The sequence below is a fragment of the Trachypithecus francoisi genome, unplaced genomic scaffold, assembly GCF_009764315.1.
Source record: "Trachypithecus francoisi isolate TF-2019V2 unplaced genomic scaffold, Tfra_2.0 Lachesis_group2, whole genome shotgun sequence".
Lineage (NCBI taxonomy): Eukaryota > Metazoa > Chordata > Mammalia > Primates > Cercopithecidae > Trachypithecus > Trachypithecus francoisi.
The window spans coordinates 6424100-6450974 of NW_022681465.1; the positions used below are offsets into that span (position 1 = coordinate 6424100).

General features: G+C 43.7%; 2 protein-coding genes across 3 annotated transcripts in view; one reads left to right on the forward strand and one right to left on the reverse strand.

Moving 5' to 3' along the window:
• NSUN2 (NOP2/Sun RNA methyltransferase 2) overlaps positions 1-23811 on the reverse strand; it is a 34685-nt gene extending 10874 nt beyond the window's left edge. For both annotated transcript variants that reach the window (XR_004429640.1, XM_033178764.1), the window contains exons 1-11: positions 23410-23811; positions 23126-23283; positions 22402-22506; positions 15785-15890; positions 13422-13493; positions 12224-12308; positions 10619-10811; positions 8307-8381; positions 7091-7221; positions 1330-1403; positions 555-685 (exon numbers count right to left, since the gene is read on the reverse strand). Coding sequence is in view for 1 of the 2 variants with exons in the window: in XM_033178764.1 (XP_033034655.1) it covers positions 555-685; positions 1330-1403; positions 7091-7221; positions 8307-8381; positions 10619-10811; positions 12224-12308; positions 13422-13493; positions 15785-15890; positions 22402-22506; positions 23126-23283; positions 23410-23505 (1226 nt within the window). In the remaining variant the exon portion in view is untranslated. The remainder of the gene's footprint in view (positions 1-554; positions 686-1329; positions 1404-7090; positions 7222-8306; positions 8382-10618; positions 10812-12223; positions 12309-13421; positions 13494-15784; positions 15891-22401; positions 22507-23125; positions 23284-23409) is intronic.
• A 39-nt stretch (positions 23812-23850) lies between these two features.
• Positions 23851-26875, forward strand: part of SRD5A1 (steroid 5 alpha-reductase 1) — a 37856-nt gene continuing 34831 nt past the window's right edge. Inside the window, exon 1 of the mRNA XM_033178765.1 lies at positions 23851-24396. Within this exon, the coding sequence (XP_033034656.1) occupies positions 24086-24396 (311 nt within the window). The 5' untranslated portion in view covers positions 23851-24085. The remainder of the gene's footprint in view (positions 24397-26875) is intronic.

Sequence of the window (26875 nt, forward strand, 5' to 3'; positions counted from 1 at the left end):
CATGAAGGCTGGGCATGGTGGCTCATGCCTGTAATCCCAGCACTTTGGGAGGCCGAGGCAGGCAGATCACCAGAGGTCGGGAGTTCGAGACCAGCCTGGCCAATGTGGTGAAAATCCATTTCTAATAAAAATACAAAAATCAGCCAGGCATGGCGGCAGGCACCTGTAATCTCAGCTACTTGGGAGGCTGAGGCACGAGAATTGCTTGAACCCAGGAGGGAGGTTGCAGTGAGCCGAGATTGAGCCACTGTACTCCAGCCTCGGCGACAGTCAGACTCTGTCTAAAAAAAAAAAAAAGTTCCTGACGTACCCTAAGCATTACCATTTACATTCTAGCCAATTCCAGTATTAATAAATGCCCAATGCCAGCAACTAACAGGCAAGAGAGCCATACTGGCAGGGAAGTTCACACACATGGGGTTGACCCTGGCATAGCCCAAGCCTCACAGCAATGTCACCTGCTGCCTCCAACTCACCCCAACAAGACTCACCAGCTCACCAGGGACGGGGCTTAACCTTCCCCCTCCCCACACCTGGAGGCCCCACCAACTCACCATCGCTCCAGGTGCATGGCCTGCAGCTTTTCCGGGTCTTTTGGAGGGAACATGGTGGGTCGGATCTGGGTATGTCTGCTGTGGGGAACAGTGTCCCAGTCTGTAAACCACTGCCCATCTTTCGTCATTACCTGCAGAACCACAGGGTACCTTCCAGATTACTAGCACTATCCAGTAACAAAAATCACAGGGTAGGAGGGTCCATCCTCTCAAAGGTAACGAATGGTCATTCTCATTTGCTCCAAAGACAGGAAGATTATTTGCCAAGACAAAACAAGACAGTCTTTACAGAAAATCTCCAAATTATTAATACATAAATTCTGTTAAAAACAAAGATGAAATACGTTTATTCTAAAAACCAGTATAAGCATGATAAAATAACACTTTTTATCTAGTTCTTTCTTTTTAAACAAGCCCCAGGCTGTTTCTGGCCTAAAATTGTACTGAATTATTTCATATTGGAAACAAGACTTGAATCCCAGCTCAATTTAAAAAAAAAAATTAAAAAATTAAAAAAGCAAAGCTACCCTTACAGGAATGAGAGTAAAGGAGTTTATTTCTGTACATGGAGTAGAGAAAACTTTTCCACTGCCAGGAATAAACATGCCACTTGTCATGAAATGTGTCATGAAATAACACTCTGAAATGGATTCTAATTGGCATAGCAGATGTAGTATTTACTCAAGTTACCCACACGTGAATGCTTTGAAACTTGACTCTACTTCGGTGATGCTGCACCTACTCTTTAGAATGAAAGTTCTCGAGGAAAGGTTACCTTCCACTGTGTGATTCCAGGCATCCACTTCAGCCCTGGCAGTTCATCAGACACATCAGCAAGCTCCAAAGCACCTGTGTAGCAAAAGCATGGACGTCTTTTGTTTTTCAAAAAAGTATAAATACTATGCCCAGTGAAAAAAACCAGACACAGATCACATATTATGATTCCATGTACAGAAAATGTCCAGGGAAGGCAAACCTATCGACAGAAAGTGGATGAGTGGCTGATGTGGCTCGGCTGGAACGGGGAGCAAGTGCTGTTGGCCAGGAAGGGTCTGCTAGGGTGACAGGAATGGCCTAAAGCTGGACTGCGGTAAGGGGCTGCCAACTAGGTAAACTTACTAAAAATCACTGAACCGTACACTTAAAACGAGCGAACGTTAACAATATGTAAATGACACCTCTAAGTTGTTCCAACAACAGGGCATTGAGGAGTCCTGCCACGAACGCGAGACTACTCCGTAAGAAGATAACCAGGAGGCTGGGCTGCAGGACGCCTGCTCCGTCTCCCCATTCCAGTGCACACCAGGGCGATGCTGTGGGTCTTCATGCAGGCATGTCTAACAAACACCCCAGAGCAATGCTGAAAATGAACTGTGGGAATTTTTAAACCTCAAGTTTGTGGTCCCAGGAAGTTTCCTAAAATTGCCCATCAGGACACAGTCAGCCCGATTTTAAAAACAATGCAGTAATAGCTGTGAACACACACTGGCCTTAAGTGTCCATACCAGTGACACAACAAGAAGCTATAAGGTGAGGCCATTACAGGAAACTGGTGAGACCAGCTACTAGCACAGATACTGATGTGACAGCCTCTCAGCAGAGGAAAATTCAACAAATCTCCCAGAAAATACGAAAATGGGACAATGACAAAAACAAAGCAGAAGAATCCCCAAGACGGAGAGCAGCAGTAAGACACCTCTGAAGCAAGCACTGGACTGACTGCTGCCATCATTTCTGCATTCTCTTCCTTTTAAAAGCTAACACTAAATGACAGTGCAGGCAAACACTGACGGGCTTCTCCACCAAACACTGTCGGGGCCTCATAAACAAGCAGGGCAGGCATCAGGTGTTACCTCACCATCCCAGCACCTGGGTTGGAAGCTGTCAGTGCTGCCCCATGTCGCCCTTTCTCCAGTAAAGCTGTTGAGCACTTTCAGGTGGGGAACGTACCCCACTCCAGTCAAAATCACCAGCAACCACCTACTCTAAGGCTCAGCCAAGGTCTGCTTCTTCCTGGATAGAGCCATATCCATGCACACCACCTCTGACAGAGGAACGGTAGGAAGCATCTCCAATGCGGTCTGAAGTCCTCCACAGGCAGAAAGCTGGCTGTGACGTCATACTGCACACCGGGCCCCCACATGCAGAAAGCTGGCTGTGACATCATACTGCACACAGGCCCCCACACGCAGAAAGCTGGCTGTGACGTCATACTGCACACAGGACCCCACACGCAGAAAGCTGGCTGTGACGTCATACTGCACACAGGACCCCACATGCAGAAAGCTGGCTGTGATGTCATACTGCACACACCCCCACACGCAGAAAGCTGGCTGTGACATCATACTGCACACAGGCCCCCCACACACAGAAAGCTGGCTGTGACATCATACTGTACACAGGCCCCTACACACAGAAAGTTGTGACATCATACTGCACACAGTACCCCACATGCAGAAAGCTGGCTGTGACATCATACTGTACACTGGTCCATGCTGGAAACCCACGTGTCTAGTAAGAAAATGAATACAGAATAGGAGACCCACTCAATGAATTAATTCATTTTTGATACTTCCTAACAGGAGAAACTACTATGACATACTGGAATGTTAGGTGAAAAGCAAGGTATTTAGATACACACAACACAATCAAAACTATTCAACACAGTGAAGACTAGAAGTTGCAAAAAGCAATGTAGTTACTCGAAGGAAAAGAATCCATGTACCTTTTTTCTAAATATGAATGCCCTTACACATAAAACCCACTGGCCAAACGGTGCTGGCTGTTCTCTGAAATCTCCTATGGGGAGGCAGAAGCCAGTCCCTGACCAAGAACTCCCTCCACCCGCGAGGTGTCTCCCCTGGCATCTCAGAAAGCTAAAATGATTCCAAAATTTGAATAAAGAACCTGAGCACACTCTTTCTTCTCGTCTTGCAGTGAAGCTTGCCCTTAGAACAAAGTTCAAATGTATGTCACAGTCTAACACCTTCTGTGCCCTGTGATGATGAGGAGACAGGCCTCATGTTAAAGGTGAGTATTTGAAAGCACATCATCTGCTCTACTGGTAATAAAGGTGCAATTCTGGCCTTGGTGTGCCTTGCTCCATTATCTTATTTGTCAACTGGTTCAGAACCTGGACAGGGAAAGAGGGCGTTATTTACTGGGCTTTCAAAAGAAAGCCTGCCAGGCCGGGCATGGTGACTCACACCTGTAATCCCAGCAGTTTGGGAGGCCAAGGTGGGCAGACTGCCTGAGGTCAGGAGTTTGAGACCAGCCTGGCCAACATGGTGAAACCCCATCTCTACTAAAAATACAAAACTTGGCTGGGCGTGATGGCACATGCCTGTAGTCCCAGCTACTCGGGACGCTGAGGCAGGAGAATCACTTAACCAGGGAGATGGAGGCTGCAGTGAGCCGAGATGGTGCCACTGCACTCCAGCCTGGGCAACGGAGTGAGACTGTTTCAAAACAAAACAAAACAAAAAAGCCTCCCACCTCACAAACACACATAGACAGACATACAGCCAGCTAGAACCACAAATTTGATGAAGTCTGAAAAGATTCGCAAGTGTTCACTCAGAAAACCAGCAGTAACATTCTGAATACAAGAAAAATACAGACACTCCAGCCTGGGGAACAGAGCAAGACTCCATCTCAAAAAAAAAAAAAAAAATGCTTGCCATCTTGCAAACACACATACAGACAGACATAAAGTCAGCTAGAGCCACAAATTTAGTGAAGTCTGAAAAGATTGGCAAGCATTCACTCAGAAAACCAGCAGTAACATTCTAAATACAAGAAAAGGAACCAGCCAGCCAGTCTGAAAATCAGAAAGACCAGTGAAAACCCACAAGCAAGAAAGGTTTCAGACCGATGAAGACGAACCCATCAGTACTCCAGCACAATCCCATCTGCTAGTCCCTCCTCACAGTCTTGGATCACCAGCATTCCCGTTTTCTTTTTCACCCTGCAGCTCTTCCTCACTGCCCCGTGCCTGGGTCACGTTTGCTCACTCTTAACTTTCCAATGCCGTGCACTGTGTGTGAGGTTCTGTCCACTCTTCCCCGACTAGAGATCAGTGGGTTTTCAGGAGAATGATGCCTCCCCACTGCTGCTGCAGAGATACCCATGGGAATGAGAACCAGAACTTGGATTCAACCTGCTTTCAGATGACAACCCCTCACGAAGCCACTCCTTCAAACACTGGCATGTTCAGGAAACAGGAGAGGGTGGCAGAAAGCATCTAGAGCTCCAGGCAAGTAACCCCGTCCTACAGCACAGCCAGCCCAAAGAGCACATAGCGTGTTCTCTGAACGGTGACAATTTCGTGGTAATGAGACAGGCAAACGGCAAGTATCTCAAATGTGAGGAAAGTAAAGCCTGGTGGACTCAGGTCGGCAAGTCCTGCCTGCAAAGGATGACTCCAGCCACGAGTAAGGACAGGCCTGTGCAGACAAGAGCCTCTCTCGCCTAAGAACTTAGGAGACCTGGCTTTTGGTCCCAGCTACAAGCTTACAACAGAAAAAGGGGAAAAATTAACCACCTAGAGTACTTAACTAGGCAACAGAGACTTAGAGTAGCAAACGCTTAAAGAATCTACAAACATTTTAAGTTAAGCAGCACAAGATGGGCTGTGACTGCTTACCCCAAGTTAACAAAGCCGCTCACCAAGAAACCGGGAGAAGCTGTCTTTAAAAAAGACAAAGCGTACCAGCAAAGAATGCAGTGAGAACGCCCAGGAACTGGGGCTCGCCCTCAAGTCTGAGTCGTAAATGGCAACTAGGCATGCAAATTAATAAATGCAATCCATTTTCCTTCTCAGGGATCTGAAAGCAGACTGTGGCAAGGGAAATAGGAGGTGTTTGTGCTGTTCAAGCTGCCTGGAATCATGGTTTTCTAAATTCCTAGCTAATGAACACAAAAATCTGAGCAGGATTCAACAGTCCTAAACAATCGATCCCAAATCACACCTGAAGGAGTAATTTCACTACAACTAAACTATTATGTCCCCCATGCTCCCCCTCACACACCTTTTGGAATAAAGTATCACCAACACCATGGCAATTATGACCACGCAAAAAACATCATCCAGAAATGACATCTTTACAGAGGTCTACGTAAGCACAGGAAAATAAACACTACATTAAATTCCAGCTTAAAGGACTGTGAAGGCATCAGCAACCACAGGGCTGAGGGCACAACCCAGACCAGCCAGTCGCCGAGGGGAGCCTCACTGGAAGGATGGCAGTGGGTGGCACTGCCCAGAAAATGCCTGTCTCACTGGCGACGCACCAACTGACTTCACACACATGGGTATAGGAAACACAGTAAGTTTGAAATTTCTCATTATTGACCCTAAGGAGAATATGATGGGAAAAGTTAACATTTTGGCAAAACATAAAAGGAGAAATATTTTCTATCAATACACTGTAGAAATACGTACGTTGCTGTTTCAGAATATTCTGTATTATCTGTCGGTCCCTCAGTATAAAACTGTATGAGGTGACCTCACACCCACTAGGATGGCTACTAACAACAAAGAGCCCCAGATAAGAAGTGTCCCTGAATGTGCAGAGAAATTGGAGCCCTTGTGCACTGGGTGTAGAAACATAAAATGATGCAGCCACTGTGAAAAAGAGCATGGTGGGGACCCCTAAAATTAAACACAGAATTACTATATGATCCTATGATCCAGCCATTCGACTTCTGAGCATATATCCAAAGAATTGTAACCAGGGTCTTGGAGAGAGATCTGTATACCATGCTCACAGCAGCATTGCTCACAACAGCCAAAAAATGGAAGAAACCCAGATGTCCATCAACAGATGGATGGGTAAACAAAATGCGGTTTATATAAACAACAGAATACTGTTCAGCCTTAATAAGAAATGCAATTTTGACACACACTACAACACAGGTGAGCCTTGAGGACACTGCAGTAAGTTAAATAAGCTCCCAGTCACGAAAAGACAAATACAGTATGATTCCGCTTCTGTGAGGTCTAGAGTAGTCAAATTCACAGAGACAAAAAATAGAATGGTGGCATGAGGGGCAGCGAAGAAAGAGAGAGAGACGGCAGCTACTGTTTAAAGGAGTTCAGAGTTTCAGTTTTGCAACGTGAAGATTTCTGGAGATGGATGGTGGTGATGATTAACAATGGGAATATACCTAACGGGACTGAACTGCAGGCTCAGAAATGATTAAGATGGTAAACCTCATGTTATGTGTATTGCACCACAATTAAAAATTTTACAAAAACAGTGATAAGGATCTGACAATTTTTCAAATTTAGGAAAAAACAGTCAAAGCTCCTTTTGTTTCCAAACCTCCAAATTCCAATCAATTCACAAAATACAGCAAATCCACATATCCACGTGTTTTTAACTAGGACATCTCCTTAATCCATAACCGTAAGTTAGAGGTTCATCATATAAACAAATTCCCAGGAAAAGGTCTACATGAATACAAAACACAAAGAAAAATAGTGTTTCTGAAAAGCACACGCTGTTAATAAAAGATCCATCAAGTGTGCTTACCTTCACTTTTTTCCAGTAAAGATGCTATGACTGCTTCATCCTCAATAGGGTTTAGTGAACACGTGGAATACACCATCCTTCCACCTTCAGCCAGCTGTTCGGCCCCGCGCGTTGCAATCCGCAGCTGTAAGCTAAGGGGAGATATCAGATGACTGTAAGGCCAAACATATCCATGAAGCACACATATTAGAAGCACCTACTTACATCACATATTCATTACAAGTTTTTATAACACAATTATACTTTTAAAAAATCTTCTAGGGATCTAAGTGAAGTTAGAGTAAACTTATATGAAGTATTTCATGTTAATAAAAAATGTATTATATAAATATTCTTACTGGTCTGTTAACCTTTCCCAATATGTCAACCAGCAAAGCATAAAGTTCAGTAACAACAGAATTCAACGTATCAGATGAAATTTCACTATTTAAAAAACGTCCATACTTTCTAAATATGTGGTATTTCTATGAAAAATTGTTATCATACATTCCAGTCCTAACTCTTGTCTTTGTATTGCAAAACAGTAGACAGTATTTTATGGAGGTGAGGCCTCCTGCTATAACTGGCTGTGGTGGATGCTAATTAGTATTCTTTGGCTCAGGCACAGTACAGTCCTGCATGCAAGACCATGGCATTTGACATGTCAAATAAAAAAAAGAATACAAAGTTTTACAGACAGCATGATCAAAAGTATTTGAAAAAAGTACTGTAAAAATCCCTATAAACAGAAAAACAATACACCAAACATTAACAGACATGATCACTGTGTTATGAGATTTCTCTTTAAGAATGTTCCAAATGTTCTTCAATGAACAGTTCCCCATCATAAAAAGCCAACTGAAAAATATTTCTAAGAGATCAAAATGTCTCTTAGCAAAACAATGATACAAGAGAACAAAAACAGAGAGAAAAGATTAGTAACACACACATCAAGAGGTAAATGGTCATTTCATGGAAAAATACATGTTTGAAGTGTTGCAGGAAATTTTTACAGAAGGCATTTTTCATCAACACGTTATCTGAAAGGTCTATAATGTGCAGTTACTGCTCCTGAAAGGTTTTCAAATAACTTCTGACCAAACTGCTGAAGGTGGCCATTGCCCACCCTCTGATGCTTACAGCTCTATAATGAAAGATTGGATGCTCAGTTGCATAACAATAAATCTGTGCTAATCTACTTGTCACACAGCATTAGCAGTGATGAAGTTTTACTTACCCATGGAGCTGCAAGCTATTTAAGGTGGTCCACTTTTTCCAAACATCAATGTTTTTTCTCATAGTGCCGTCTCCACTGGAAAAAAAGGTATTTAAGAGTGTAAAGCTCCCTACAGGTGGATGACTGCACTTCAAAAGATATGTCACATTCAAGCTAAGTGACAAAACAAGCATTACAAATATCAATTAGGAAACAATCTCCATTTTCACCAACTACAATTAACTTTCCGTTTTTGTTTTCGGGATTTTCTAATGTATTATACTTTTAAATTATACTTCAATTTTCAAACGGAAAATCATGGATTTGAACAGCAAACTCCACTCGCTATCTAAAGAGATATTAATGTGCTTCCATTTAGAAAAAATACTAGGCAAGACTAATTTGCAGACCTAGGACACAGACCCTAAAATACTATTGAAAACCTCAGTTAATCAACAATGATATTTTAATCAGAATGACATAATGACTAATAAGAAATTTTCCACAGTTCAGCTAATATATTAAATTTTTCCTACAACCACAGTTAAACATTTCTGACTTTCCACTTTTATTTAATGGAAGTTATCTTCACGTTTTTGTTAATGGAAGTTACTTCCATGTGTATTTCATAATAAAGACTGGATTTGTTACTTTCTGTACCTAATTTTATCTATCCTGTTTTCCCAGAAGGTAATGTGTTTCTGTTGGCTTCCTCTGTAAATGCTGATTTTCCTTGGTGGTCTAGCCCTGTGTACAGGAGGGACTAGGTCTGCAGGATGGAAGTGTCCCACGAGATGTAATCCCCACTTTACAATGGCATTCCTGGCTGTACACTAGTGGCTTGCATGGTAGAAATTCCACTACAATTTCAGAAATTTCCCCAGCTTGCAACCTCTTGCTCATAAGGTCACTGTGTTCTCAGATCTCAGAATACGATACAAGGAACGAGTTTATCTTTCTGATCAAAAAACAGGTGTGGGAAAACATGAGACCCAAAGGAATACTGAAAAATTGCAGCCTAGGGGAAATAAAACTTCAGTTCATGACCTATTTAAAATTTTACTTTCAAGAGGACTTTTTCCAGATATTTTAACACTCGGCTATATTCAGAGCCACCAGCAGCAAGTTTCATCCTGAGTTCTGCCATGAGCAGTAACTCTGCCACTTAATGAAACAAAATGGCATTCTTCCATAACGTGGTATCGTATTTAAACCTTGCATTCTGTGCTAACAAGTTTTGTGGCAGCTTTTGGATTCTGGTCTTGACAAACTTATGTTATTCAGAAGGCATTACCACCTGGGATCATCATCTGTGCACCTCCTGTGGGAACAGAACAGATGACGTCTTTACTTGTGTTTCTTTCCTTTTAAAAAAACTGTTACTCAGTTATACCATGAGTATTATTTTATAATAATAAACTAAATAAACTACTTTAGTTTATTAATAAAACTAGCTTAATAAATAATAAACTATTTTATAAATATAAACTAAATAAATATCTAAAATGTTGACGTATTATCTCAAGAAAGGTATAAATACACAAGTAAAATGAATTTCTTAAGGGCTTGAACTCCAAAATGTCTTTTTTTTCTTTCTTTCTTTCTTTTTTTAAGATGGGGTCTCTCACTCTGTAGCCCAGGCTGGAGTGGTGGCACCATCTTGGCTCACTGCAAGCTCCACCTCCTGGGTTCACACCTCAGCCTCCTGAGTAGCTGGGACTACAGGCACCCACCATCACACCCGGCTAATTTTCTGTATTTTGTTTAGTAGAGACTGGGTTTCACTGTCTTAGCCACGATGGTCTTGATCTCCTGACCTCGTGATCCACCCGCCTCGGCCTCCCAAAGTGCTGGGATTACAGGCATGAGCCACTGCGCCCTGATTGAAATTTCTCTCATTGAACTAAATACCATAAAATCCAATGTGATTGCGTATTATTCTATGACAAAGTTTTTTTATATTCTGTACTCACTGGAAGAACTAATACAAAATAGTTGGGGTGCACAAATTGTTCCAAGCAATAACATCCTAAAACACACCACAATGAGTCTAAGATTCTATTTTCCTCTTAGGTATTTTCTCAGTTTTTTTTTTCTCTTTATCTTTCTGCAGGCTATGGCAACCACCCCTTTCTGTTCTTTATCCAGCATCTGCTGTGCTGTTTATCATTAAGACTCTACGTGTCCATCTTTTGGTTTTGGCTCACGCTATCTCTCTCCGCACCCCAAGACTCACGTACAAATGTGTCATGTTCACGCACAACTTCATCTTAGTCTCTGTTTGACTTGATTTCTTTAGTGGATCTGGGCTTTCTGGCCAATAAGATAAATACCTGCAAGGGACATCACATAAAATTCGATCATAGAAGAGGATCTCTTTCCTGCCGTCCACATCTATCTGGAGCCTGGGTATGCTGGAGGCATCATGGTTGACCACCATGATACAGGGGCTGCTCAGCCTCTTGGCTTGATGGACGAGCAGGTAGCAGCGCTTGTTGTCCACATCATTAGCAATAACAAATCCCTCTGGGGGCACAGAATTGCAGTATCAGGTGAAACAGAGCCTAATGGAGTCACATCCTGAAATATGTGACCTCTAAAGGTCAACCAGTGAGAAGCTGCAATCCACCAAACTTAAGACCCACAGTCAAGGTTTTCTAGAAGTATGTTAACTGGTTCAAAAAAACGGACCAGGTGGCTCTGGATGGATTTTATGGACACTTGAATTTTGAAAGCCTCAGAAGTCATCTATTCAACAATTATTCACTTGTGCCAATTACCATGCCAAAAGTATCTTTTCTATTAATAGTAACAATTACCAAAAAAAGATGAGAAGAAAGGTGTAGAAACAACAAAATCACCTTACAAATGTTTTAAAATCCTGAACATGAGCCGGGACTCTGCTCCGACTGTGAGTCAGGCTCCCAGGGTGGGGCCCCAAGCACCTGAACGTGGAAGCTCTTCCTGGGAGGCTCTGCAGGCTGAGAATTCTACTGGGTGTGCCTCTGCTCATTTCTGGTTCTTCTCACACCCCCAGCAAAAAGGCAAATATACCGACAACATTTATAATCAAAGCCACTCTTCAAAACAGTATAAAACGCAAAACATCCACAAAACAAAGAGGAGAACCTGCTGCTGCTGGGACACCAAGGTTCTTTACTGCCAATGTGGAGAAAAAAACTAAAAACAGGGAAAAGTGAAGCAGGCTTTTTAGCCAAGGCATTATCTTTAAATAACGTAAAAAAGAAGACTTCAAAAAACAGACCTAACAAATATGCCTATTAAAACAGAACTAGAGAAGTTTGCCTGAACAAAGGTAGGACGAGAAGAAAGCTGACTCTAAAACATCACGAGAGGTATTTGTTTCCACTTAATAGAAAGGGGCGCGGTGTCAATAGAACAGCTGCCATTTCCTGAGTACCTCGCAAGCTACATACTGACGCATCCCATTTTATAAGGGATGTCTAACGCTGTAAGTAACTTGCTGATTGGGATTTGAACCCAGGGAGTCTGACAGTAGCTTTCAACAACTACACACTACCACCCTTCATGTAAGGCAGTAAGTAATAATAATAATAATAATAATAATAATAGTAATAATAATGAGAAAAAGTGGGGGAAGGGGGAAGTTGTTACTAAAAATTCAAAGAGTGACATCTATCTTCCGTAAGGAGGCCTGATAAAGAAACACCATTTGCTTTTATAGGAAACACACATAATTCTACAATAAAGCTCCCCCACGGCATGAGTGTGTTGGTCTGAGTACTACTGACGGTGGTAGGCAAGATGTCCAGTTCTACTTCCGGTAGACAGAAAACACATCTGCTTGTCACAGGAGACTTCAGGGCCAAATGAGCAGGCAAAGTTAGAGTCTTTTCCTTGTCTACAATCTGCCAAAGTGGCATTCCTACCCTTCTGAACACAAGTCCAATGCATACCTGGAAAGGGGACATTCATGTCGGCATGTAGCATTTCAATTAACTGTGTGGTCTTTGAGCCAGGTGCTGCACACATATCTAAGATCTATTAACAAAGCAAGAAACTGTTTCATGTTTTTAAAAACCAAATATTCTGCATTTAATTTAAAGCAATTCTAGCTTTTCAATTTCTATTCCCAGATCTAAATATACTTCCTTACAGAGTCTATAGAATGACATATTTTACTTTTAGGGATTCCATCATATACACTGCTTCAAAATCACAGAATGATATAGGTCCAGTCTCCAAAGAGGATGGGAGCAGAATGAAACTGGAAGCCAGTGAGACTAAATATAGAGATGAACAAGTAAGAATCATGAGAATATAATGCTAAGGAACAGAGCTACCTAGGCTCAAATCTCAGCTCAGCCACTTATCAGCTCCGTAACATCAGGTCAATTACTTCTCCTTGCTTCCTTTTCCTCATCTGGAAAAATGGAAATGGTGACAGTATCTGCCCTTGGATGGTTGTGTCAATGATAAAGCAAACTAATTCATCTAAAGAGCACAGAGCAAGGCCAGAGGCCGTGGCTCATGCCTGTAATCCCAGCACTTTGGGGGCTGAGGCAGGCGGATCACCTGAGGTCGGGAGTTAGAGCTCAGCCTGACCAACATGGAGAAACCCGTCTCTACTAAAAATACAAAATTAGCCAGGTATGGTGGCGCGCACCTGTAATCCCGGCTACTTGGGAGACTGAGGCAGAATTGCTTGAACTCAGAAGGCGGAGGTTGCGGTGAGCCAAGATTGCGCCATTGCACTCCAGCCTGGACAACGAGAGTGAAACTTTGTCTCAAAAAAAAAAAAAAAAAAAGGAAAGAAAAAAGAGCACCGAGTGATGCTTGCCATACGATGAGCTCTTGATACATGTTCACTATCATCTTCAACCTAATTTAGCCAATCACCATCACTGAAGACAATCCATATAGTAAACAAATCAATAAAACTAAATGGGAGAAAACAGTTTTCTAAACCATAAAAATTAAGTAGGACAAAAATGAAAAAAGAGAAACTAAGATATGTACATATTACTCTTTCTCCAAAGTGAAAAGGAGAAAAAAGGACTAATTATATTAAGAAAAAATGGTTTCAACAAAACAAACAGGCATGACACTGTTAACAAGCTGCCCGCCCACACGTTTCTAGTTGCTGTACGCTACCTTATGATGAGGCCGGACGTTGAGGAGTAGTGGTGGGATCATGCTAACAGCTTCTTGACGACTGATATTACCCTTGAGGAAAAAAAAGGCAGCAACAATTACAAAAACAAACAAAAAACGCAGAGAATTTCAATCTTTGGCATTGTTTCAAAGGCAACAGGAAAACAGCACAAAATCTTACATAGAACAAGAGAACTCATACTATCGCACAGAACACTAAATGAGGATGGATCTGTACACTAGCGGACAAATGGTAGCTATACCATTCAAGTATTAGAAATTCAGGTAAAATACCAACTTTTATGAAAGAAAAGGGACTTGAAGCTTACAGAATCCCAACTCCCCATCACAGGAGAGCACAGAAGCTAGAGGAGCAGCTCTCAAAGACAGAAATGCTATTAAATATTTAAACAAAAACGTTCAACAGCAGACAGCATCAACTGAGGACAAAAAGTGACTGTCAGATGGTTTTTCCTTCTTGCCTAAAATTCTGTTTCTTAGTCCTCCACTATTTTCAGACATGGCCCATGTCCACTTTCTATTTCTCACAACTACCCTTCAAAGAGATGAAGACATCAACCACTGCTTAGATCTTTCCATCTTTAAACCATCAATATCTAAAATCCCTCACCACACTCCCTGCCCCCCGTCTTCTCCAGCAGGCCAGGGTATCTGTTACAAGGCAGAACTACTCAGGTGCAGACAAAATCCTCCTGCCCTGGCCCAGCACTAGCCTCAACCACACCTCTATTTTAGCCACCTTGAAGCTAAGGCTTTGCTCCATCACAACCCTACAAAAGCTGGGCCTTCTGGAAATGAACAGCCACCCAGGCAGCCATCACTCAGGCTGTGACTGTCAATACAGGCTTTCACATTGATGGCTGCTAATTTTCACCTCATGGGTTTCTGGCCAGCATGAGTCTGTAATGACTCACTCACTAGGCACATTGATTCCAAGCTTTTGAGTTATATGTGTGATCCCGATATGGTGGCCTTCTGTTTCCATCCAAGGTTTAAATTAAAGCATTAAGTAAGATGGGGACATCCCGGCAGACAGTCACCGGATTCATGATCACCCCGTGTAGACGTTTTGTGGCCAACTTTCCATAACCCAGAGGTTACTGCCATTCATCTCAAGAACTCTCATCACGCTGACTCCTAATCAAAAACCTTCACTAGTTCCCTACATCTGCTACCCACACTAAATTCCCATCTCCTCCATCTTCCAAACACGCCAAAACCTGGCTCTTCCAACCTATCCATGTGTATCGCACCCCACAAACCCCCTGCTCTCTTCCAAGTGCAAACCTGAGCTGTTCTCTAGCAGCTTACTGATCTTTACTTGGCCTTCCATCTAAATTAAAAGTTGAGCAAGAGACTCCTCTCCTGCACTGGTCTCAAGTACGGAACGGGGTATGTGGCAGCACTTAGTTCCTGGTTCTTGTTACTATTCAGGAAGGAAAAGCCAGGCAGACACAAGCCCAGTTTAGCCGGTTACCTAAATGACAGAAAACCAAAGTGACAAAGAACCATAATCTGGTGACACACAGATTTACTAGAAAGTAGTAGTTTAGAAAATAGGAAGGAAGAAGCCTCTGATTTTAAATGTGAGAGTAAGAATTCCAAAAAAAACACATAAATACTCAAACTTTACGGGCATTCATTGAATTATTTACTACATGAGCAAATAGCTGTTTTGCCGGGGATGGTCTGCCGCTAAAGGTAAAAATCTCAGCACCTGAACTGCACTCAAGGAATGTGGGTGCCAACAGAGAAGGTGAAGACAGATGCCGCCCTGTGAGGACCACAGATGGGCTTAGGTGTTTTGTGGTTCTTACATGTTTTGCGGTTACCAAGAAGAACATGTGCTAAGAAAAAATACATAGTATAAAAAGTAAAATCAAAAGCTTCATTTTTAGTAAAATAAATTGATTTTAAAAAACAAAACCAAAAACGTATTCCCCACCAAGATGGCCTTAAAAATATATTACTTTTTATGGACAACAGGCATCTGAAATGTGAACCTAAGAAGGAAATGACAGTGCAGTGCTCACCCCAACCCTACAGCCATCCCCAACCCTACAGCCATCCCCAACCCTACAGCCATCCAAATACATGAGCAAGAGGAAACAAGAAATAACTAGCCGGGACTGATATCCTTACTAAACTTCACGATTAGATACACCACACAAGGCAATGGATACACAAATAGTCAGAAATCACAGGTGGTGCAAGCACTGTAGGTATCTTTACTGTGATGTCCACCTATTGCTTCTAGCGACAAGAACCTAAAAACAGAACTATGCTACATCTATGCATTCACAGCTTTAAGGAAACTAGCAAATCTAAAGAAATCAACTTACAGATTCAGTTTCACTAACTAGAAACTGATGAAACTTTTCCAACTGTGGCGATTTTCTCAAGATTTTTCGACTTAAATTTGTGTGCCAGGCAAGTTCTTCAGGATACCTGACCAAAAAGAAAGCAAAACATTTATGGATTATAAACAGTGAAGTCCTCTGTTGACAACTTTGTGCTTCTCTCAGTCACATGCCAAAAGAGACTTCAAATGTTCTCTCTGTTCCTATTCACAATCCTCTAAGGACAGTCAGCAACACTCAGAGATGTCCCTGTAGGCATAAGGAACATGGCTCTAGCTACATCATGTGCCAATCAGAAACAGGAGACTCATGCACGATTATAAGACATATGCATATTATTGCAAAATTATAATGATGAAATGTTCAAGATCAGATGGAAAAGTGAACACTCTTCTGCTCTTGACCAGTATAAGGTAACAACGGTAAGGTCATCAGAAATAAAAAGATACAAGATGACTTACTTAATGTGCAGATCGCACAGAATCAAAATAATGCAGTGTCAGAGTGTTCCACAAACATCTGATTAAGAGTTTAAAATATATTTTTCATTATTTCTAATATCAGTTCAATAATGTACTAAAATATTTTACATACCAAAAAAATCCCTACCTTGGAAACCACTAATGTATTAATTTGAGCTCCTAGGCTGTTACCTATATATAAATAAGAATAAAGCATTTCCTGCCATCATTTCTGTGAATATATCTGAACTTTCTATAAATGATGACATCAATGTTTTTACTATTATTATTACTTTGTCTAATTGGGGGAGAAATGGGGGATACTAAAGACATTGTCCTTTTCTTTTTTGAGACAGTCTCACTCTCTCACCTAGGCTGGAGTGCAGTGGTGTCATCTCAGCTCACTGCAACTTCTGCCTCCCAGATTTAAGCAATTCTCATGCCTCAGCCAGCCACCTGAGTAGCTGGGATTACAGATGTGTATTTTCAGTAGAGATGGGGTTCTGCTGTGTTGGCCAGGTTGGTCTCGAACTCCTGGCCTCAAGTGATCTGTCCGTATCAGCCTTCTAAAGTGCTGGGATTACAGGCGTGTAAGCCACTGTACCCAGCGGGGATGTGCTTTTAAACTTGGCCTGCACCTACACAGGAATCTGCACTGTACGAACGAGCACACTGATGTCACACGGCACCATGCTCCATCCAGTGCCAAACCAAGTGTAACATGTCACGCGGCCATAAATCTTACTGCAGTTTCAGCAATTCTCACTAAATCTGAGATGCAGTAATACACTCAATTTAACAATGCAGGCTCACAATGTTTCCATGCGTCAAATTGTAGCCAGAGTGAAAACCATGAAAATAAAATTGGAATGTTTGGAAAACACAAACATATTTGACTGCTTTTAAACTTCGATTATTTGATGGAAACAAACTCGGGACTTAAAAGTCTAAGACACTGCTCAAGTCATAATATTACAAGATATATCTGAAAAGCATTTTCTACCAAATAATGAAGATGAAACTGGCTGAATCTGTCCACGGCCACCCTCCAAAGGTCCCCAGTGCTTTGATTCTATCTCATAGAAACCAGTTCCCTCCTCGACGTTTAATGTGTTTCAAAAATATAAAGCCAAAATAAAATCATATTCATAAGGCAATTTAAAGAAAGAACTGTTTTAAATAATCTTTTGGACTCATTAAAGGCGAAATAGGAGGTTACATGCAAATTTGGCATTTGCTATCATATTGGGCAAATATCTGCTGTGCCACTATAACCTCTATTTGCAAACAGCCAAATGCCAGCTCATACAGTATCTGGTCTTCCTGAACTTGTCTGTGTCAAAGCTAGTATGATGATGTAAATGAAATATATTTTTCATTATTTCTAACACCAGTTCAATAATGTACTAAAATATTTTACATACCAAAAAAATCCCTACCTTGGAAACCACTAATGTATTAATTTGAGCTCCTAGGCTGTTACCTACATATAACTAAGAATAAAGCCTTTCCTGCCATCAGTTCTGTGAATATATTTGAGCCTGGGAGGTCAAGGCTGCAGTGAACCGTCATGACATCACTGCACTCCAGCCTGGGTGTCACAGCTAGTATGATCATGTAAGTTACCAAATCACCAAAACATCAATATGAACACCACATGCCATTTAGATTTATTGTAAAGAGCTGAAGTTTCATTTTTAAATACAGATAAGCAGTCTAGATACACTTTGAACAAATATACCCTTACATGTCTTATTCGTCAAATTGCTGATGGTCAAAATGTAAATGTACTATAACAAGATTAAAATTTTACAGTATTTATAATTGTGAAGGCTGCTGATCTTATGAATAGAAACATTTAGGAACTCTTTAACAGTTAAATACAAACAAGAAAATAACAGATAAATGTACGTTTCCTCTGGGTACAGAGAACAGCCTGGGCAACAAAGCGAGGCACTGTTTCTACAAGAAATTTTTTTAAATTATGTTTCTTATATAGCTTGAGGAACAGCATCATCTTTTTATGAGCCAAAAAAATGTTTATCGAATCTTTGTATAGATTTTAACATCAAACAAAATGATCTTAAAGAGGTATATTTTTTAGTTACTTAATTCAAATTTAGTCCGTATATTTTAAGAAAAAATCTTACTTGGGCCTTTTAAAGGATAAATTAAAAGGACCACTGTCATCTTCGCACGTCAACAATTCTCAAGTGGTAAGAACTCTGTAAATATATACAATACCTATGACAAACCATCCTCAACCTAGACATTAAAAAGCACATAAATATGCCAGGTGCAGTGGCTCATGCCTATAATACCAGCACTCTGGGAGACCAAGGTGGGCAGATCACTTGAGGTCAGGAGTTCAAGAACAGCCTGTCCAACATGGCAAAACCCCATCTCTACAAAAAATACAAAAGACAGCTGGGTGTGGTGACGTGGGCCTGTAATCCCAGCTACTTGGGACGCTGAGGTGGGAGGATCACCTGAGCCCAGGAGGTGGAGGCTGCAGTGAGCTGAGATCATGCCACTGCATTCCAACCTGGGCGACAGAGACTTGTCTCAAAAAAAAATAAATACATAAACAGCACATAAATAGAATGACAATAAGATGCACTCTGAACAATTGGTTGTCAAAACAATGCTTTTTAAGAATGCTTTAGGATAATTTCTCATTGTTCTGAGTCTACGAATATAAGAAAAAAAATGAAATTGGCCCAAGCTATGGTACGATACATAACTTTCCTTCTAGAAAATGTAGTTCCAAAAAACACTTTCCTAAATTGTATTTCGCTATGTACCAGAGGATTGGGAAGAATATTACACGATCTATTTCTGCATCTTGAGCAATACAGAAAACTACCAGAAGTCCTAAAAAGCTTCTGCTTTACTTGCTTGCTGAGAGATTTAGTATCCTAAAACTGACAGGTGAATTTGAATAAATAAATGTTCAGAGAACAAAGCTGCCAAGAAACTGGCACTGGCCAGGAATGGTGGCTCACGTCTCTAATCCCAGCACTCTAGGAAACCAAGGTAGGAGGATCGCTTGAGCCCTGGAATTCAAGACCAGCCTGGGCAACACGGTGAAACTCCATCTCTACAAAAAAATAAACAGATTAGCCAGGCATGGTGGCATGCACCTGTAGTCCGAGCTACTCGGGAGGCTGAGGTGGGAGGATCGCTTGAGCCTGGGAGGTCAAGGCTGCAGTGAACCGTCATGACATCACTGCACTCCAGCCTGGGTGACAGAGTGAGACCCTGTCTCAAAATAAAATACAGAAACCATCATTGATACATTATCATTGGAAATTTATTGATACATACATTACTTGGAAAAAGCCAAGTATTAGAAACCTAAATCATACAACGTTTTGTTCATACCCTTCAGCTGTGTGTTCAGAAAATTAAAGCAAACAAAAACATAACTGGCTGTTGGCAGACAGCGATTCGCTTTCATTCTTCAACTACAGACAACCTGCAGATTCTAAGAGTTTGGTAATTACCTTGTCACACACCCAGACACGTTGTTCAACAAACAAGGTGGAAAAGCAGCCATTAAATGTTAAAAGGGCTGATTGAATCAAAGTTTAACTGTAGTTTGCAGAGAGTAATAAAAGCTAGCAAGCCTTATTAACATTGCATGGTTTCTCCCAGTTTGCTGGAGCCTGCAGAAGAAAAGGCCCACACTGACGTGCCTTGAGAACACACCTCTTCCCTACAGACGCATGCTGAAACCCTCCTCCTGGACAGGAACTTCATCTTAAAAGCATTTCTTATCCCATCTCTGTACTTCTAAACACAAGGTTTTAGAAACAAATGTTTCCAGGTGATCGTGTGAAGCAGCACATACATCCATCACTGCTAAAATACAAACATGCCCAAGGAGAATCATAATCCTGTCTTCTTAAAATATTTTATATGGTTTGGCTCTGTGTTCCCACCCCAATTTCACCTTGAATTGTAATATTCCCCACGTGTCAAGAGCAAGACAAGGTGGAGATAATTAAATCACGGGGGCAGTTTCCCTCATGTTGTGAGGCTGCAGTGAACCATCACTCTCATGACAGTGCGTCTGTTTTCAGGGGGAGATCGGATGGTTTATAAAGGGCTTCTTCCTTTGCTGGGCACTCATTCTCTCTCCTGCCGCCCTGTGAAGAGAGACCTTCCGCCATGATTTTAAGGTTCCTGAGGAGTCCCCCGCCACGTGGAAATGTGAGTCAATTAAGCCTCTTTCCTTTATATACACATTACTCGGGTATGTCCTTATAACAGCATGAAAATGGACTACTACAGTATCAGACCTCTACTTCAAGCAGAACGTAATCAGTGTCGTCAATATAATCTTCAAACGACTTGAGAAAAGTCTACAACCTAGTTACTAGTTACTAGGAGGAAGAAAAGCTTGATCTCATGAAGGCTACCTCTTCTCAGCAATGCCATAACTAGAGGCTGAAAAATATTTACCCTTTCCACTGACTTCACTACAGTGGACAATTAGTGACCACTAACAGCAACCTAGCACCTGAATCATTTTCCTATACTGTACCCTTCAAGCTTTTAAAAATCTAAGATGTGGCACATCTATTATTTTTTTCTTTTTTGAGATGGGGTCTTGCTCTGTGGCCCAGGCTGGAGCACAGTAGCATGATCTTGGCTCACTGCAACCTCCACCTCCTGGGTTCAAGCAATTCTCATGCCTCAGCCTCCCTAGTGGCTGGGATTTTAGGTGTGTGCCACCATGACGGTCAAATTTTTGTATTTGTAGTAGAGATGGGGTTTCACGATGTTGGTCATATTAATTCCTATATCCCAGAAACACATTCCATGATGGTGGTATTTGGTCTTGATACTGGTTGAATATTGACTTAATGTTTGGCCAGTCTGCATTCATTGTGAATGTATAAGCTAATCTGTGATAGATAATGAAAGTCCAAATAGCCAATGAAAGAAAAGCAAGCAAACCTGTACCCCACGACTAATGAAAATCTGACCTCGATTTGCAAACACTAAAGGTTATCTAGAAAGGAAAGATAACACTATGTACTGGAAGAGTCAAAACCTCAAAAGTTGATGCAAAACACTGAATTCGGCAGGGCGCAGTGGCTCACGCCTGTAATCGCAGCACTTTGGGAGGCCGAGGTGGGTGGGTCATGAGGTCAGGAGATCGAGACCATCCTGGCTAACATGGTGAAACCCCGTCTCTACTAAAAATACAAAAAATTAGCCTGGTGTGGTGGCGGGCGCCTGTAGTCCCAGCTACTCAGGAGGCTGAGGCGGGAGAATGGCATGAATCGGGAGGTGGAACTTGCAGTGAGCCAAGATCATGCCACTGTACTCCAACCTGGGCGACAGAGTGAGACTCCGTCTCAAAACAAACAAACAAAGGCTTAATTCACCTTTTCGTGCATTACTTTTCTTTTCTGAGAACTCAATACCTCAAAGTTAACAATAATTGCTTTTCCACTTATAAGTTAACCGAAGGACTGGCGCCTCTGGAGTTCTCCAAGCATCTTTACAAGATGCTGTCAGCACAAGGGATCACCTTCATACAACTGAGACTAGAACTGAGCCATGAGGAACAGGTAACCCAGAGGGCACCTGCAGGACAGGTCAGGAAAGAGGTGGCTCCCGGAGTAGTAGTACGCATGGGTGCCAAGACTCGGAAATGCTACGCTGGCTGGTGCAGTCTGTACTGGGAAGTAGCAGGAGACAACCTGACAGCAGACAGTGGTAACCTGTCTGTAATGGAAAACACTAAGAGACCACCTACCAGGAGACTGTTGTCAAGCTAAGTCCATCCTTTTTCTGAAGGCAAAGAAGCCACTCTGCAACAGTTTTGATGAGAAAACAAGCGCTGTAACATGGAGCTGGCAGACTTGGTGACATAAAGGAAGAGGTTGGAGGTACTAGGAAGAGTTGGCTGAACTCAGTGACTCATAAAGCTGCAAATCGCATGAAAACTTGGATACCAATGTAATGTTGATAAAAGCACCAGGTACTAAAACATTAGGATGTTTGCCAAGTATACCCAGGCTCTTTCATGTTAACAGCAAATGCAGCACCAAGAAATATAATTCAACTGATAGAGATTAATATCCTAAGCAAATAATCGGCATGAGGCATTGTGGTACCTACCAACTCAGTGGCTGTGGAACTTCAACTTTCTGACCGTCCACCTCCAGGTCCTCCAATTCCTTAAAATATTTGTTCTTTAAGCAATGGAGAATCTCTTTTGCATGGCTGTTGAAAAACAAAAAAGTGTCAAACGGATCTAAAAAGCTAAGTTAATACATTGTATCTTTTTAAATTTAAGACTGCAAGTATTTTAAAACTAAAACCAACTTTTGCATGGAGAGTAAACATTCTTCAGTCACTACTTTTACACTGTATCCCTTCAAAATTTAAGCAATCCACACTGTTTATCCCTAAGAGCACCACTGCATTCCTTCTCTCCTAAGTATACCTACAGTTTTAGTTTTACTTACGACTCATTTAGAAAGATGTAACTACAAAGATGAGGGGGAGGCGCGGAAGGGGGAAGGACCAACGGGTTTTATACATTCTCTATAAATTCTCTTACGTTCCAAAAGGTAAGACCCTCAGCTTCCCTCCTGGAAGATTCCCCAGGAACCGAATCTTCCTCAGATCCCATTTTCATTTCCTCTTCTAACCTTGCACCTGCAATACCTCCGTGACCATTTCACTGGACCCTGTGCTCCCACCTCAATACTTCCTGAATCCAAACCGCTGAAACGCCACGGTTCTCTAGCACTGTAACACTTGTCGGAGAAAACATCATCGCCTTTAACCTCCAGCAACCTGGCCCCAACTCCCAAAAAATCAGGCACTGTCCCCCTACCTTTTGTAACCAGTAATTCTTAAAGTGGCCGGGAGGGGCTCCCTGAGAGCGTCCATGAACTGGCCCCACTCGCCCTCGGGCACGATCTTGAGTTCCTGGTAGTAGTGCTCGAACAGCTTGTTCTCCTTGACGATCTCGGGGTAGCCTCCTTCCCAGCCCTGAGAAAGGAAAGGGACGTCTACCCCGAGGCCCGAGAAGCCGCCCCTCGCCGCCGCTTCGGAGGCCTCGGGGTCCGGGAGGCCCACGAGGAGCCCCTGGCCCGCCCGCCGGGTCCCGGCTCCTACCGCCTCGCCGCGCTTTCCACCGCCCTCGGCGCCATCCTCCGCGTCCTCTGGCCGCTGCTGTTGCTGGAGCCGCCGACCCCGCGACCGCCGCCCCATAGCCCACGCGGCCGCACGCGCAGCACGCAAAAACCTGCCCGCCACGGCCAGAACTCGAGCCCTACAGCTCCCGGGACTTCCGGCCGGAAACCAAGGCCCCACGTGTCCGGGCCTGGTCCTTTCGGGGGCCTTTGGGGACCGTCCAGGAATAAGCCTAAAGCGCGCAACCCGTCTTCCCTAAAAGCAGCGAGAGAGGGAAAACCGCGGACAGCTCTGAGGGGGAAAAAAGCTCCAGGAAGCAGCCATGAAGGCGTCTCCGCGCGAAGCGTCCAGGTTTCCCACGCGGTCTCAGGGAGCTCCGCGGACAGCCTGAGGCCGCCAGTGCGCAGAGCGCCGCCGGGTTACGGCGGCCCGGCGTGGGCGGGGCGCTTGCAGGTCCCTCCCCGCGCAGGTGCTCGCCCCGCCCCCGGGGCCGCGCCCACAGCCCCGGCTGCCCTGGAGAAGCCTGGGTTGAGAACCCTTTCTGCAGTGTCCCGGCAGTGCGGGACTCGGGGAGCCGCCCGTCCCGCCCCCGCGCCGCCGCCTTATATGTTGCCTGCCGCGGCCTCTGGGGCATGGAGCACGCTGCCCTGCCCCGGCGATGGCGACGGCGACGGCGGTGGCGGAGGAGCGCTTGCTGGCCGAGGAGCGCCTGCTGGCCGCACTCGCCTACCTGCAGTGCGCCGTGGGCTGCGCGGTCTTAGCGCGGAATCGTGAGACGAACTTGGCGTACGGCCGCCACGCGCCACCCAGCTTTAGGGTCCGAGTGCCGGCGCGGGCCGCCTGGGTGGTGCAGGAGCTGCCCTCGCTGGCTCTGCCGCTCTACCAGTATGCCAGCGAGTCCGCCCCGCGCCTCCGCAGCGCGCCCAACTGCATCCTCCTGGCCATGTTCCTCGTCCACTACGGGCATCGGTAACCTCCCCGGCCCCCGACTCCCGGCCCGGCGTCCTCTCCGACCCTCCCCTCACTGCCCGGTGCCCTCTCCCCGAAGCCTCCCCAACCCAGATACCCTCTCCCTGCCAAAGCCCCGGGGCGTCCCGCATCTGCACGGGTCCCCTTCCCCTGCCGCCCCTGGGGTCCCCCTCCCCGAGTTCCCCGGCCCCGGGAGTTTGGAAACCAAAAGGGATTCGTTTAGAAAGGGCGGGAAGCAAAGGACTAGAAGGGAGTGATGGAAAAAATCATGATGAAACTGATCTGGAAAGAGCCACTCGGTGGTCCTAGGTTTGGTTTCCTTAGCCGGGCGCGGTGGCGCCTGTCTGTAATCCCAGTTACTCGGGAGGCTGAGATGGGAGAATAGCTTGAACCCCCGGGAGGCGGAGGTTACAGTGAACCGAGATCTCGCCACTGCCCTCCAGCCTGAGTGACAGAGCAAGACTCTGTCTCAAAATTAAATAAATAAAAATAAAGAATTAAAACGTAAAAATGTAAAATTAAAATGAAGACTAGATTTTGTTCCCTTAGATCACAACTGCGGGGGCGGGGGGTTGGGTGGGTGACCTAGAGTCTAATGCTGATGGTCTTCAGTCTTGAGGGCCACTGGTTTCTACTCCTTTATGCCGCTTCCCCCTTTGGTATCTTTGGTGATGGTGGAGCTGTTTTCTCCCAGCCAAGTGATCAGCTGCAACTGGAAACCTGGTATGCTAAAATTGCCTAGGAGTTTCTCTAAATAGGCTTGATCACTTTCACACTTTCATCTCCACCTTATGCAAGGGACCCCAGGATTGTGGGGGTGGCTTTCCAGGCAACAACCTTAAACCTTAAACGAATCAAGTCTTAAAGATGACTTCTAAATCTTTCAAGGTGTTTTTTTTTTTTTTTTTTGAATATTTGAAAACTGGCTGTGTCTGAAATCTTCAAGTCTTCTAGTAAGTTGGGGTTCTCTCCAGGTCCTATCTTTTGGCTTTTACACAGCTAAAGCAAACAGCAGGTCAAAAGTTTAAAATCAAATTTTAAATGTTTTCATTCAGGCTCTGGAAAGCTTCACCGTTAAAAAGGATGTCTCTGCACCCAAGGAAGTTGAACTTACTAGCTATGTGACTATGGGCCGTTTACCCAACCTTTCTGATTTGGGGTCCCACCTTAAAACACCCACTTCCCACCGAGACAGGAAGAACTCAGTGTGTCTTTATAAGCCTCTGTTCTTTATCCTGGTGTCATGCATTCCAGCGAAGAATTTTTTTTTTGGAATAGGATCAACCATTGCTACACATGTGTGAATGCACATCCAGACATGTACTCTGTGTGTCATTCATGTACACTGCTGCCAGCCTCATGTGCCAGCAAAATTGTGGCATTGGAAATGGAAAATGGAGCACTTTACAAAGTTTTGCCTGACATCCGAAATGGAAGCTTTTTCACTGGAGACATCATGTTTAATTGTACCTACATTCACTCAAGCAAAAAAATGAATGCAACCTCCCAAAGGGCCAGGGTCACCTTGAATGATAGAACTTGAATGGCTCATTCATACAGAGTAAAACATGGAGACACAGCATGCTGCTGTCTTCCCTGAGGCTGTTGGATGAGGAGCTGCTAGGACGAAAACCCACTTCCTATACTAATAGTTTAAAAGCTGCTCCAAGAGGATTGGCTGGGTCAGGTATAGTTTTTGTAAACTGCTAGGCTATTTTTTTGGGGGGGGGCGGGGTTGTACATGTTATTGTGTACATAGCCTATGTGGTTTGGGGACATTTACGTTTTCCAAATAGAAGAGATAAACATTTTCCATTCTACCCAAGCAACTAATTTATTAAACAGTCATTTGATCTAAGTCATGAGCACTTGGAAGAGAACCAGAGTGGAAATAGCATTTAGCACTGAGCACAAACCATCCCAGCAGCCCCTGGAAGCGTCCTGGAGCCCCTTATTTGCACAGGGCCCTGCAGAGAACACCAGACCCAGTGAGAGGAGGCTGTGGGCACAAGGATGACTCTTAGAGGCAGGAGAAAGGTGAGCCTGAGGAGGCGCTGGCCAGGCAGAGCCAGTAGCACCTTACAAAACCTGACAGGTGTGCTCACAGGCCCTGTGCTGAGCTGTGAGGTTTCGCAGGAGTGAGGTTGGGCCCTGCCCTGGGGAGCTAGAGCCTCTTTTGGGAGTGGCGAGGACCAGAGCCCAGTCCAGGGACTTTCCACAGTCCATGAGGCCTGAAGGCAGCAGCAGAGCTACAGCTCTTGCCAGAGCAACTGACAGTTCCAGGAACAATGAGTACAGGACAGTCAGCTCAGGAGAGAGGAAAAGTGCAGGAAAGGATAGAGGGAATAGTGCGCTTTCATTTATTTATGCAGCAAACACTGAGGACCTACATGCCAGTGAGGATTTCTGGACCTGGCGTTGTGCTGGGGATATAGTGACAAGACATTCCCTTTTAGTTGAGGAGTAAAAGACAGGTTGT